The sequence below is a fragment of the Primulina tabacum genome, chromosome 9 (assembly GCF_025594145.1).
Source record: "Primulina tabacum isolate GXHZ01 chromosome 9, ASM2559414v2, whole genome shotgun sequence".
NCBI classification, from domain to species: domain Eukaryota; kingdom Viridiplantae; phylum Streptophyta; class Magnoliopsida; order Lamiales; family Gesneriaceae; genus Primulina; species Primulina tabacum.
In genome coordinates this window covers 25421638-25436166 of record NC_134558.1, presented here as the reverse complement: position 1 = coordinate 25436166, position 14529 = coordinate 25421638, and the positions used below count along the sequence as shown (strand labels likewise).

Below are 14529 nucleotides of genomic sequence, written 5' to 3'. Positions count from 1 at the left end.
GCAGCGAACAATAGTATATTTGAATTTTCAAGTTTTGTAAAGAAAGCGGATGCAGAAAAATGAGGATGCAAAAAGTATGTAACGAATGTCTGCAGAGGACTATTTCTAGAGTGAATCTCATAAACCAAGGGACACACTCTTCTGCCCAGAACACACCTTTCTGAAAGAAGAAATAAGCCATGGGACCTGTACAAACCAGGGGACGCACGGTTCTATACCAAAGGACATGCACATGAGACACATTGGTTCGGACATGGAACGCAACGAACGCAGACTAGCAGCTGTGAAGTGCGAGCTAAGAACACACTGTTTGGTCTAAGAGACACTATTTCGAAAATAAAAAATTATTTTTTTAATGAATTTTGTCCAAAAAGATTAATATGGTCAAGAAACCACACCACACCACACTGTGAGACCCGGGACCGAAGAGGGCGGGGGGTGATCGCTGGTGCCATGAGGTTGCACGGACAATGAGCGGCTCCTGTCAGGCTTATAGACGAAGAGAACATGAATTAACCGATATTACACCCGAAGGAGAGGGATTCCAAAACTGTTCAGGTATGAGACTGTGCAGTTGAGAAGGGCTTAAAAGATTTGATAGGTACTACTTATATCAAGAAGGTGCATATTCTTTTCGGTAGCTAATCACATAAGAACTCCAAAGTTAAGCGTGCTTGACTTGGAGAAATTTTGGGATGGGTGACCCCATGGTAGTTTCTCAGGGTGCGTGTGAGTGAGGTCATAAGCATGCTGAAAAGACTCGTCTTGGTACAATGAAGACAGTCGTCGAATCTGAGATGTTACAACACCGAACCGGGCCGTGCTGCGCGCGTGTTTCACCAAGACCTGACTTATCAACATCTTCCCCCTTTCCAAAAACTTCTGGTGCCCCTTGGGCCCAAACCCTTAGCTCAAACTTTGAGCTAATAAAGAAGAATTTATTTGGCATATTTCCCAATGTGGGACAAGACTTCTCACGGCACATTATTCAAGGTTCATTCACCTCTTATCTAACTTCGACAACAAAAAATGCAAAAAAATCAAAAGAGGAAAATGACTGAAGCCGGGGCAGAGAATTTTTTTAATTCAATTGTTGGATGGAAGTGAGGGAGTAGAATTTGATGACATGGTTTCTCTTCCTAGATCAAACGATTTATCCCAGTAAATGAATTCAGACCCTTTAGTAGTGGAAATGAGAAATAAGTTGGACGGATAAGCTTACAAACAGGCATTTTGTCTCAATGGCCAATACACGTGGAGGGCATTTGTTCGGCCTAAAATTATTTGGGCACTAATTTGGACCGGCTCCCAAGAGTTGAGTGTCTGAAAATTAATAGATAAAAGCCCATCATATGTAAAGAAACTTCGAATTAATATAGCAGCGAACAATCGATTTTTAGGAGAAGATTGTGGCCCATGATGATAGGGAGTGGGGAAAAAGTCCTCCAGACTAAACAAAAATAAGTGATTGACAGGGGAAAAAAAAAAACAACTCCAACATCGCTCCACAGCAAAATTTCTGCAAAATTTCAATTTTTATCTTCAAACGTTTTTCATGTTTTTAGTCTATTTTCAAGTATTTTACATCTTTTTCACTCAAAATTTCAGCAAAATTTATTGTAATTTTCATATTTTGTTAAATTCATTCATGTTTGTAAGTACAAAGTCATGAAAGATTTTGTCATTAATTTTTCAGTGTTTTCTTCGTTTTAGCGTTATATTTTGTATAAAATATAGAGTATTTGAAAACATACCAAAACTGCTACTACTTTGAATCTTATAGAGTATTTGAATTCAATAAAAAAAATATTCGCTTTTAACTAAAAAAAATAGTTTTGGTATTTCTTAACCTCATATTTTGTTTCTGTTCCCTGTTCAATTTAAGTAAAATATCAAAACTGATCTCAAGATTTTGATTTTTCAAATGTAATTATATCATTTTGATAAATATATATATATATATATATATATATATACATTCTGTTTATCTTCAAGATTTTTTTTGTTCAGTCCAAACTTCCTCTTTACAAATAATTCAAATAAATGAATAGAGATACCGAGTTCTCTAATAAATTTTTTTTTTTATATTTTATAAAAATTTAATATGAAAATTACTAATTTATCAAACGCTCAAACTTCTTTTTTTATCATTTTTCCATAATCTATAAATCTAATCATTTTTATCGAATTAAAACAAATTACAAAGTACATCAGCTCGGATAATGTGTTACCAACATATTTATATGTCGATAGCTATGTTTTCTAAACTGCTCTAGCCACACACAAAAAACGTATCTTTGTAGTTGTTCAGTGTTATATCGAACCCCCTGAACGAAAATTTTCGACGAATAACAAGCGTGTGAGCATAAATATATGGCTACGAGTATTGCCAATCGATGATTTACTACTTATATAGATCATGTATAAGAAATATCATGCAAACGTAGAGATTTAGTGCTGCGAGATCATCCACAAATGTATTTATTCCTTCTTTAGAAACTCAACAGTTGTCATTAGGGAATGCAAGAGGTAAACCGACTACTGGAACCCATGAAATAAATTTTAAAGGAACCCAAGAGCTAGGTTAAGAGTATGTGCACCTAAGGAAAATATCACAAGGAAACGACCACATTTTAACGGTAACTTCTTCCTCTACCACCACGTCCCCTCCACCCTGGACCTCGACCTCGACCTCTACTTCTTCCTTCGTTTAACCCTTCAAATGCTTTGTTAAGAAGTGGATTCTGAAAATCACGTCCTGCTCCACCACCCTTTTTGGGCGCACTAGTGCTGGATATACTGGCAGCACTTCGTTTTTTACTGGAATGACAAACATTTGCTGATAAACAAATAGAATGGCAAAATGGTAGGTAATAGTGGTTAAAAAAACGTCTCGGATTTTCTTGTTACCCGGCAGCAGCGACAGTTGGGGTGGTTTCTTTCCATGACAAGGTAATTTTCTTGTCACCAATGAATGAAGGTACTTTCGAGTGCAAAGGCTGAATGCAGATCATGATGTATCATATGAGACAAATGAGAAGAGTATCCATCAAAAATAGAGAAGATCTGAAGTTGGAAAGGAGAGAGACTCGTGTGGTTAACCTCTGACGAACATAAGACTAAAGCTTGGGTGATAATGATCACTATTTAAAATGTAGGGTATTGTCCTAAACTCTCTAAAATTGGACAACCCGTTGACATTATATCTTACAAGAAATTGTTTATCGAATGCCATAAGCATAATTAAAGGTCTCTAGCAGAATGAGTTGATAAATACAGTGAAAAGTTGGAAAAAGCATTCACCTGGGTCATTGCAAGTATGTTGTTGCAGGAACGAAGTCCCATAGTAGCATTCTGTTTCTGCTTCTTCTGCAAGACACAAGACGAGGTGAAATTATGAGCGAATTATACAAACATCAATGTTGGAAAGGAGCAGGACAGAGCTAAGATCTTGGTTCAGTGTAAACTTTATATAATTAATAAAGCAAAAAAGACACCGGTTAATAGACAGTTATAAATAATGTGTCATAAGGTTCGAACACAAGCTACACACGGCCAGAATCACCTGTAATTGATGGGAAACGCGGGAAAATGACAAAGAACAACGCGTACAGAACCCGCAATTAAAACAAAATCTGATAGAAAATATAAACTCTACCGCCCAAAATTATAAATTAATTAATTTCCGATCGAAAGAAGAGAATTTAAAAATTGAATGATCGAAAAACATGGAAAATGAAACAGTAAGTAATATGATTTGGAATGAATGTTAATCAAAGCATATGAAGTCCGTAACTCATGAGGAGAAAGCAGTGTACAAGAGGTTACAGACGGTCTATCTAGGTAGTAATATTTTGTAAGATTTTAAAAAATTTAGTCTGATATTTGGGTTTATAAATTATTAAGGAAAAAAATTTGTTGTGTTTTGGATTTAGCGTGAGGAGCTAGGCATCTAATATTAGCAGATACAATTTTAAAATTTTGAGTCTCAAAATTATAATATAGCCAGCTCCGCCCATGCAAAGGAGGCATCATAACAATATCATTGTTGCTGAGGGAGGACTTACAATCACGTCTTTTTCTTCTTCTAATTTTGCTGCAGCCATTGCTTTATTATGATCCGCCATACCCTGGGTCAATTTTTTAATCATTGCTCTAGATAAATCCTCAATGGTGCTCAATCTGTTGCATCAATAAACTAGTGATCAAATTTTGAAGGATAAATGGCACAAGTCCTGGAAGAAACTAGTTCAATAAAGAAGCTACGAAGCTGATCAGGAGTCCGAGATTAAAAAAATTAGTTCACAACGAAAATAGGTCTTACACAAATAAATAAAAAAATCAAAAAAGCCCTCTCACTCCATAAAACGAGGTAAAAAAACTTTTTAACATACAACAAGCATTATAGTTTTAGCATAGGCATACTCCCCAGTTTTGTCATAGGCAGGTAGCACAACTGCACTCATTTCCATAGATCACAAACTGAAGACTAATCATAGCATCCATCTGAATCATTCAAAATTTTGGTATATTGTAAGATTTTGATGACCATTTAGTTAACAAATACCTCTCTGTAAAGTCTTTATATTGCTCTGAAAAATCTTCTCCAAGCCTGTCAGATGTTTGTCCAGTGACAATCTTGTAGCCGCAGAGGCTATTTGAGGCGTTAGGAGTCTATAAATTCATGAATACATCTGGAAGTCAGTTTAGCAACGTAAGATACACAGATTTACATGTGAAATACAGCAGTATTTGTACCTTGTGAGCTAAATTGTGAAATGCATAAAGCAAACACTCAATACTAGTGAAGTTCATTTCTTCAATCTTTCTTCGTACTAAATATTTCTGAGAGAGAAAGAGAGTAATTCAGAAAGAATTCGCTGAATGTAAATCCATGCAACAATATACCACCCATCAATCTGTAACAACTCAAATTACTTCATTAATATCCACAATGACAAACCAGAAACGAAGCTGTTGCAATTATAAACCTAGAGCTAAGCCACAATTTATTCAGTTAAGTAGGTAAGGTGACATCTCCTGTCCCGCTGGAAGCCTGGAACATCGATGATTTGATAATTCATCAAAAAAAAATTAGGACTAACACATAAATAGCAACAGAGAACTGATAGATAATGGATTGCGAAACAATAAAGCATAAATGACAATACGGACTTAACTCGAATCATGCACATTTACATCCATGATAACTAGAAAGAATACCTTCAAAAGCTGAACAACAGCAGGAAGAAGCTGTCTTGAATCTTGAGGTTTTGCAGTAAATGAACATTCAGCAAGGTTCTTGAGCATGCTTAGTTTCTGTTCTTCAGGAAGCTATTGCAAAGAAAGATAATCTTTCATCAGATAACTCAAAATAAATATGTATAAATGAAACAATAAAAAAAGGAAAATGTCAAGAGATGCCTTAAGCTTGAAGCTTCTCGGTTATAAAAAAAGGCAAGTTTCTTTAACAATATTTAATGGAGCTGGACAGGCTTCAACCAATTTGATAAAAACTGTTATCAAGGCACAAAGTAAGAAAACTATATCTATAAGCGGTTCTTAGAATGTTGACACTGCAATTACCAAAGCACAGTTTTACCAAAAAAAATTAAGAAATGTGGTAAACCCTTAAATTTCACCAGTTTTGAGCATTATATTGATGAAACCAATGAGGAGAAATAAAAAGGAGACAAAAAGAAGAATCAGGGGTATAGAATGGTAAAGTAATAGCATAAAAAAGAGAAATTTTCACTTGTGAGAAAAGCAAAGCATGGCTTCATCGATAATGGCAATGTATCTAAAAGAGAAATGAACAAAGCATTGCTAGACTAAATTTTTTGGTCACTCAATCTTGACAATATAGAAAGAGAAATGAATAAAGCATTGCTAGATTAAAATTTTTTGGTCACTCAATCTTGACAATATAGCCAATAATTTAGTTTGGTCAGTACATATTACCTTGTCAAAAACTGGGAGAATTTGCTTGTTCAGATAGCTGAAGAAATTGCTACTTGATGCACCCCTCTAAAATCACATATATGCACAAGATCAACATATACCATAAATTCAACAGCTTAAGAAATGCGATGATTGGTATTATCATAGTGCACCATGAAAAATGGAAGGGCCATGCGCAGGCAAGATATAAACCGATCTATATGATCTCCATCTGAAACCTGAAGAAGGAAGATGCTTGTCAAATAAAAATAAAAAAATATATGTACTTTAAAAACTGTTTTGTGTCCAAGAAAGAGCCTGCACTTGTAAAAGGGTGAACTTCTAAAAAAAGGAAAATTATGTAGAAACTCTTTAAAGTGGACAATAATGTAATAAATTAAGAAAGAAAATAAGAAACTATAATCTGGATAATACACATGCAGACAAACTCGTACCATTTATTCTCTAAGGAAAGTTTGCTCATAACAAAGACCAAGAATTGCAGTAATTGTCTTGAATGGAAACAAACATAAAAAATTGTGAAAAAAATTCAGGAACTGAAACCCACACAGTACATGCTAGAGAATCTCGCACACTATCTATTTCTTTTCTTATGACCCATTCTACATGTACTGACATTAAATGAGAATTCAGTACCAGGATTACTCATTCTCAAAAACCATATTACTACCCAGATTCAACATTTTGAAAAGATATATTATAAAAAGAAGGAATTTAATTGTGATAAACAAAAAGGTAAAAAATATTACATTAATCCAAACCAATATAACAGATAAAAACTGTCGACTTGGCAACATCAAACGGATAAATATAATCATGGGATCCAGATGGAATATATGAATTATGAACATACATTAAACTGAGCATCTAGGTCAGCCTGGCCTTCAATAATTTCAACAAGCTCCTGAACTTGCTCAACAGGCGCGTTCTGTCCAAATAAGCTCAAGCTTTTCAAAAAGTCAATGAACAATTTAAACTCCACTGCAGTCACGTCTTGCAAATTCTGGACCAAGAATAAATCAATGTATTTGGTCAAGTGGTGTAAATAAGCTACTAACAAAAGGTTATAGAAGTCGTCAACTTTATGATCAAAATATGCCCAAAAATAGAAATGAGACTATAAAGTATGACCAAGGTATTAAGGATTAAGAATTTAATTTGGATGCCCCATCACTCAAGAATTACCTGTTTCACCAAATTAGCTACGTGTCTCTCCATTTCAGCTTCTGGTTTCAACAGTTCGGCCTTCAGAGGAAACACCTGGAAAATGTCCAAATTTAGATTCACTAAATGCAAAACTTCCGGAGGGAAAAAAATTCCATTTGAAACTAAATAATTTCTACCTTGTCTCGTATAAAGCACAAAACTTTTTCACGGATGGTCTCCCACGTGCTGAGATCCTCGGCATTCCGATCATCCATACTTCCAATGTGCTTGAATAAAGCTGTTAATGAAGCTGAGGCAAACATAGTAAATCGCTTCAGAATACACTCATGCACTCATCTTTTTAATGGCAGTATCTGAAGCCATAGACCGTGCACGCCAGGCATAGAAAAATCTAGTAACTTTAGCATCTAAAAATCACAATTAAAAGGTCAACAGAATTAACTGTACACATTAACATTCTATCTCAAGCAACAAACTTAATTTTTGATTGGTTGCACTTAAAATTAATATGGTTGAATCATAATTCCCTTCAAGCAGAGCCCATTCCATTGTCGCTGATCATATGCACAAACTATCAATCTTACATCGGATCTCCAAAATCATATTCCAACTAATGCGGACAATCTCTGCTTCACAAAAGACCAACAATTGTAAGAAGCCAGACTCCAACTGCTTTATCATGGAATATCCTTGCTTTCATAGTGTTCCTGTAAGACTCATCCAGATAAACAACTCTTTCCAGGTTTTGGAGTCTATAAGACATTAAGAAGCATATACATCTTCTGATAACAAAAATTTAGAAATGAAAAAAAAGTCGATTAAACCGAATTGACCGATCCAAATCAAATTAATTCAAAATTTCAGTTTTAAAAGATCGGCTAAATCGGTCCAATTTTGCTTACTGATACAAAAAAATCGCTTAAGCCGATTTAAACAATATTGAATTTACATACAGGCCTTAATTGTGTTGGGTTGTTGGCTTTCATCTTTGGCTAATCTATTCTCATTCTTTTGCTTAGCAAGGAAGAAAGTAATGCATCAATATCTTCTCATTCTCTTGCCTGGTTGCAGTGTGCGTAATATGTTTACGTTCAACTTTTTTCCTAAATTTCTGCTAATTCACTTACCAAACCAAAATAATCAATTTTAATTTGGCTCGGTTATTTAGGTTTTTAAAGGAAAATGGATTGGATTGGTTAACTAAAAACAATTCGGTTAATTCAACTTCGGGTTATTTGGTTCGTTCAATGTAGTAATCTTCTTTTCGGCAGTGAAGCATTCTCATACATAACTCCCCAGTATGTTACAATGCTCATGGACAATGTAGTTCTCATTATGATAATTTGAAACATAGACATTGCAGAAATGCCAATCTTGTGATTGGTTAACTAAAAACAATTCGGTTAATTCAACTTTGGGTTATTTGGATCGTTCAATATAGGAATCTTCTTTTCAACAGTGAAGCATTCTCATACATAACTCCCCAGCATGTTACAATGCTCATGGACAATGTAGTTCTCATTATGATAATTTGAAACATAGACATTGCAGAAATGCCAATCTGGTATCAAATACAACCCAAATATGTGTAAAATATTGCATGTAAACGTGATTTCGTCGCATTTATCCATTAACCAATGTCGCCCTGAACCTCTTATGATTACCCAACGAGCTTGGAGCACTCCAAATGCCCGCTTGACATCCTCTCTTGCAGTCTCTTGTCTTTCCTTAAATTTCATTCCTTTGGGATCCTGGGGCAAGAAAAACTCTTCATGAAAGTGGCTTATTCCGGGTATATATCATTCGTTAGGTAGTATCCTTTTGTGAATTGTGTACCGTTCACAATAAAATTAACCTCAATAAAATTAACCTCCAATATGTTTCCTTTCAAGACGTTATTAAAAAGAAGAGATTTGTTAAGCACGTTGACGTCATTATGAGACCTAGCGACTCCGAAAAAGGTATCATATCCACAAATCGGCAGACGCGACCGCCTCAAGAACAATTGTTGGGTAGCCATGATTGCCTCGTGTGTACAGGGCCCTCCACGCGACCGGGCAATTTTCCCAGGCCCAATGCATGCAATCAAGGCTTCCTAACATGCCAGGGAAACGGTGCCTCTACTCATGCATTTTAAGCAAACGAGCAATGTCAGTTGCATTGGGTTTTCTCAAGTATAGACCTTTATATATTTGCATTACACATTGGCAAAAGTTGACATGCATTTGAGGAAGTTGTTTCATCCATCCGCAGGTAATCGTTCAGTTGGTCAGCCGGGCCTCCATAAGCTAGTTGACGGATAGTAGTTGTGCATTTTTGCAGCGACAATAATCATTTTCTTCTCGCTGCATCTTCCCTCCATTTAAAATATCCATCAGGATGATTTTCCAATGCATTGACTATGCGCAAAAATAACTCTTTTCTCATTTTGAATCGTCGTCGGAACATGTCATCAGTATTCAGTATACATCGGCTCGGTAGAGAAATAATCATTGACAAGCTGAGTGTATCCAACGGCACGTTCTCTGTTGATTGACCTTTTTTGTCCACACTGATAAGAACTTTTCACTAATTCGGCTAATTTATATTGATGTTGCAGTACCATCATCAATAATGTTTCACCAGGATCCTATGTTGTATAGTTGTTCGTTTTGTCGTCTGGAATGTTTTGTGTTAGGTAGACTACGATCTTCGGACATTTTAGGACAAATGAAGTGTTTACTGTGTGAGAGAATTAATAGTAGTACTGAACAAATATTTGGTAGAGAATGCTTTTTTCTAATACAAAGATTAGTGTAGAAAGTTCAAACGAATGACATTTGAAGGAGTAAGAAATGATGTATTTAAAGAAAAATTATTTTAAAAAATTCTGCAAAGGCTAAATGGGCAGAAACAATATAATTTAGGGTGCCTGCATACGTCAAACAAATTTTTACTAAAAAAATAAAAAAAGAAAATGGCAGCATCATAGTTGTCAAAAGCACAAGGCGCATTAAAGCTCTCAGGCGTCCTAGAGCTTAAAGCGCAACGCGAAGCCCACGCTAGTAAAGCACAATAAATAAAATATTCTAAAAAAAGAAATAAAATCAATTTATTTTAAAAAAAATATGAAACATAAGATATCAAATATTAAAATTATCACCATTTTCATCTTCCAAAGTATCAAATATTGTCGTAACGCACCGTTTCCGGGAGAAGGCCCAGAGAGAGCCCAAGATCGGGATAGCCCATGGTCGCAAAAAAAAAGGCGTTTTTTAAAATGGTTTATCCCCCAACACTCGAACTCAGGACCTCCAGGCTTAAGTAGCTAGATTCCTAGAGTGTTGGCTACTAGGTAGCCTGTTTACGGGAGAAGGCCCCAGAGGAAACCCGTGGTCGTTTAAAAAAATCCTAGGTTCGAGTTGAGAAAGGCGAAAGAAACCACTTCCCAGAGGTGGGATATTCTATAAGTGACGGCACATGGGAAAGCCCATGATGAGAAGTCCCTACATCGGGATAGCCCATGGTCGTTTCAGCCGTGGGTTAGGCAACAAGATATTAGAGGAGTAAATCACACTTTTAGTGCGTAATTTCTCATCTGTCATATTTTTGTAAACAAAAACACAGTTTTTCTGTGAAGCGCACTTAAAACGCAAAACTCAAAAAAGCGCAAAGCTCACGGGCGCAGGTTGTGTGCTTTGCGCTTTTGACAAAAGCATGCAGAGTGGGTGGACTGCAGCTGACAGTCACGCGCGCGCGGTGAGCTGCTGCGTACAGTTCATGCTCAATGCTACCCAATTTTTTTTTAAGGAAATGTCCGAATTTCCAAAAGGTTTAAAATTTCAAACAAGAGTAAGTTTTGATTGTGATGCAATACGCATGCACAGCGGTGAGCTGCTGCATGCAGCAAGATGCCCACTTTTTTTAGTAAAATTTTCTTTTTTTAATGAAATATCCGAATTTCTAAAAAGTTTAAAATTTCAAACGAGAGCAAGTTTTGATCGTGCTGCAATACGCACGTGCGCGGTGAGCTGCTGTGTGCAGCTCAGGCTGCCTGCTGCCCAATTTTTTTTCCTATTATTATTTTTATGGAAATGTCCAAATTTCTAAAAAATTTAAATTTCAAATAAGAGTAAGTTCTGATCGTGCCGTAACAAGCGAAAGAATGTATAACGTCCAGATTATTCTTTGAAATAATTTCCAGATACTTATTTTCTCCTGAAAAATGGTTAATTTTATTAGCTGGGTCTTACTCTTTACATCCTGCCGCAATAACATCATAAGGGCTTTATGCACCGCATCGCGCTCAACATTATCTCCTACAATCACAAAAATGTTCAATCAGACAAAAAACAAACAAAAAACTGTAAAGATGCGAACAAACATCAAGGCTAGTATACCAGCTACAAGAAGTTGACCAAGTATATCAACAATTTTTGCCAGATGTTCAGGTGTATCCTTGCAGAAAAAGGGAAGCCCTCGGATAGCTTGAACTCGAACCTTCAGCAATGAACAAATTAAGATACAGTAATATTCCAAAGGGCATAGGTTTGGTAGATATTCAATCCCATTAACCATATTGTTTATACATACAAGTCTTTATAGTATAGGTTTTCCCTTTTCTTTTTTCTTTTTCAGTTTCATATAAACATTACATTATCCTTGAATGGTGATGTTAATGAATCAAATTTAACTTAATGTGAAGAGATTAGTCATTCAAATTAGGATCTCAGTTCGTTTTTTCATAGGATCGGTTGGAAGAATATCTTGTTATTCAATTGTATTAGTACCATCAATTTATTAATATATTTTGTTTCTTACAAAATAAAATTAAAAAATAACTTAATTCACTAAAGCTGCAATCTATTTAGTAAAAAAACAACATTCTTTACTATAAATCACAATATAGCCCTAAATATCACGCCTGAGTTTTTTTTCCATGGAACTATCACAATTATTTCTTAATTGATGTCAAGGAATAATCTTTCAAAAAATCGATAGCATGAGCAGCAACAATGTCAGCTTTACTTGTCTAAGTGCAAAAAATATAAAAAAAAAACAGAGAGAAAAAGTCAAAGAACCAAAACTATAATTTCCCTCCAGGGAAAAAAAAAAGAAGCTAAATTGATAGTAAACGCTTACCCCTAGCTCCTCATCTTCGCACAAATACAAATGCTGGTCAAGAGCTTGCTCCGAGAGGTCGGGGAAGAATTTGAAAAACTTTGGTATCATCTGAGCCGCCAATTGCTTGGCCTTGACACTTCCATTCGCGGCCGCTATTATTCCCTCGTAATCCACCTTATTCTGCTCCCGAAAAAGTAAAGAGGAGGCATTTGTTAACAGGAAACCCAAAATTAGACCCCCAAAATCTTACAGATAACAGAGATAAAGATCGACTGACTAGGGACTTGTCTTTGGCTTCGTTGAGTTTTTCGCAGTACTCGTAGAGCTTCTCGATTTCTCCAGAATCCTCCGTCGTATCCGTCATAATTTACTCGATAATTGGATTCGATAGTGAGAGTGAAATTTAGTGGTCTGGAGAAGATAGGATTAGGGTTTAAGCATGGTGCGGGAAATGAGATTCAAAGAGAGAGAGACTCGCACAAATATTAAGATTTTATTACTTCGATATACAATCCTTATGTTTGGTGTAATAAAATTAATCTTTGCAAAAAATACATTTTTTCCGTGTATATTTGTATTTTTGTGATTTTAGTTTTTTATATTATCAAATTTCAATTTTAATTTTCTAATTTTTTTTTCCCGTAATTTCAATTTTTTAATGAGAGTGTTGATATAATACTACACGCGCATTGATGTGACACCAATGCGCGATGACGTGCACCACATGAGGAAAATGATAACGGTTATAGAAGTCTATAAATTGAAAATATATGAACTTTGAACTATACGAAAGTCATGTGACACCAATGCGCGATGACGTGCACCACATGTGGAAAATGATAACGGTTATAGATTTTTAGTGACTTTCGTATAGTTCAAAGTTCATATATTTTCAATTTAGACTTCTATATATTATATAAAATTCAGTAGGATTTAATTAAAAATAATATCAATAAGTTAAACGCTAGTTGGTTCTTTTCCCTATATAGGTTTTTCTTTTCTTCAAAATTTTTAAAAACGTATTATTTTAATTGTTAACAATAATTTAATATCAAAATTATTAAAATCATTCACCTATTTTCAAGTTCTGATATCAAAATCTCACGAAATTTAAAATTATATTTATTAAAAAATAATAAAAATTACATATATATATATGGATGATTACAATAAATTAAATATATTAAAATTTTATAAAGATTGATTGATACATTAATATGCTTTAAACAATTTATGAACAACGCGCACGCGCGCAGGTGCACACACACACATATATATATATATGTGTGTGTGTGTGTCTGTTATTGTACATATTATAAACCATGATTTATACTGAATCCTATGTGTAAAAAATAAATAAAAAAAATAAATGAAAGTATTCTAATAGAAACAAATTTCAATAGATATAATATTATAACTCGTATATTTATAAAATGAGAAGAAACTGAATTTCCATAAAAGTAGATAATTGAATAAGTTGTTCCTATAAATATTATAATAAATAGAGATTTACAACAAATTATACAAACTAATGAAGGATCTGTTCAAATATAGTTCAATAATGAACACAGAAGATTGTTACCGTCTTCTATCTATGCTAGATTAAGATCTAGTCATTCTTTTATTTCACATTTAGATTATATGGTGGATATTCCACAAACTTCTAGAGCATCTACTTTTCAAATAAGAGAAGATATATAATCTTCTATAAAAGATATAGTATAAGATTTAATTACTAATCAAAATAATATTGTACATCAAAATAACTTACAAAAAGTTAAGGAAACTGATACACTTTCATAAATGAATTAATCAAAAATTGATTTTACTAAAGGATCTCGTGCTAGAGCGATGATCAATGCAGAATTTTATCAACCCAAATGGGAATCTTTCAGTTTACGTCTTTGATAGCTTCAATTTAGGCCTTAGTAACTGATCAGTTCGAGGACTGATCAGTTTCAGCTTCCTGCGCACTTAGGAAAATCATTAGTAACAAAATAACAAGTTTTGTTAACATCAAAATCAAGATTGCGAACATGAAATGTTCCAACAAATAATGATAAAAGTATTGCTAAAATAATTATAGCAGGTTTTACTGAACAACTTAAATGTTAGTGGGATAATTATTTAAATCAATCTCGTAAGGATGAAATTCTAAACTCAATAGAAACTGAGAATAATATTCATATAGAGAATGCAGACTATTATAATGACAATTGTTGGAACATTTCATATTCGCAATCTTTATTTTGATGTTAACAAAGCTTAATATTTTGTTTCTAATGATTTTACATAAGT

At 34.4% G+C, this 14529-nt stretch overlaps 1 protein-coding gene across 2 annotated transcripts; it reads right to left on the bottom strand.

Annotated features, from left to right (window-relative positions):
• Positions 1-2465: 2465 nt before the first annotated feature.
• Positions 2466-12727, bottom strand: LOC142555029 (apoptosis inhibitor 5-like protein API5). Of its 2 annotated transcripts, XM_075665668.1 has the most exons (16): positions 12509-12727; positions 12250-12411; positions 11508-11607; positions 11361-11426; positions 7305-7417; positions 7147-7221; positions 6815-6964; positions 6114-6179; positions 5962-6027; positions 5224-5334; positions 4759-4845; positions 4568-4674; positions 4068-4182; positions 3304-3369; positions 2911-2999; positions 2466-2820 (listed from the first exon to the last, which is right to left on the bottom strand). In XM_075665668.1, the coding sequence occupies exons 1-16, from the start codon at positions 12593-12595 to the stop codon at positions 2634-2636; spliced, it is 1647 nt and encodes a 548-aa protein (XP_075521783.1). In that variant the 5' UTR covers positions 12596-12727; the 3' UTR covers positions 2466-2633. The 2 variants fall into 2 exon arrangements, with proteins under 2 accessions (XP_075521783.1, XP_075521784.1); XM_075665669.1 differs by lacking the exon at positions 6114-6179.
• Positions 12728-14529: the final 1802 nt, after the last annotated feature.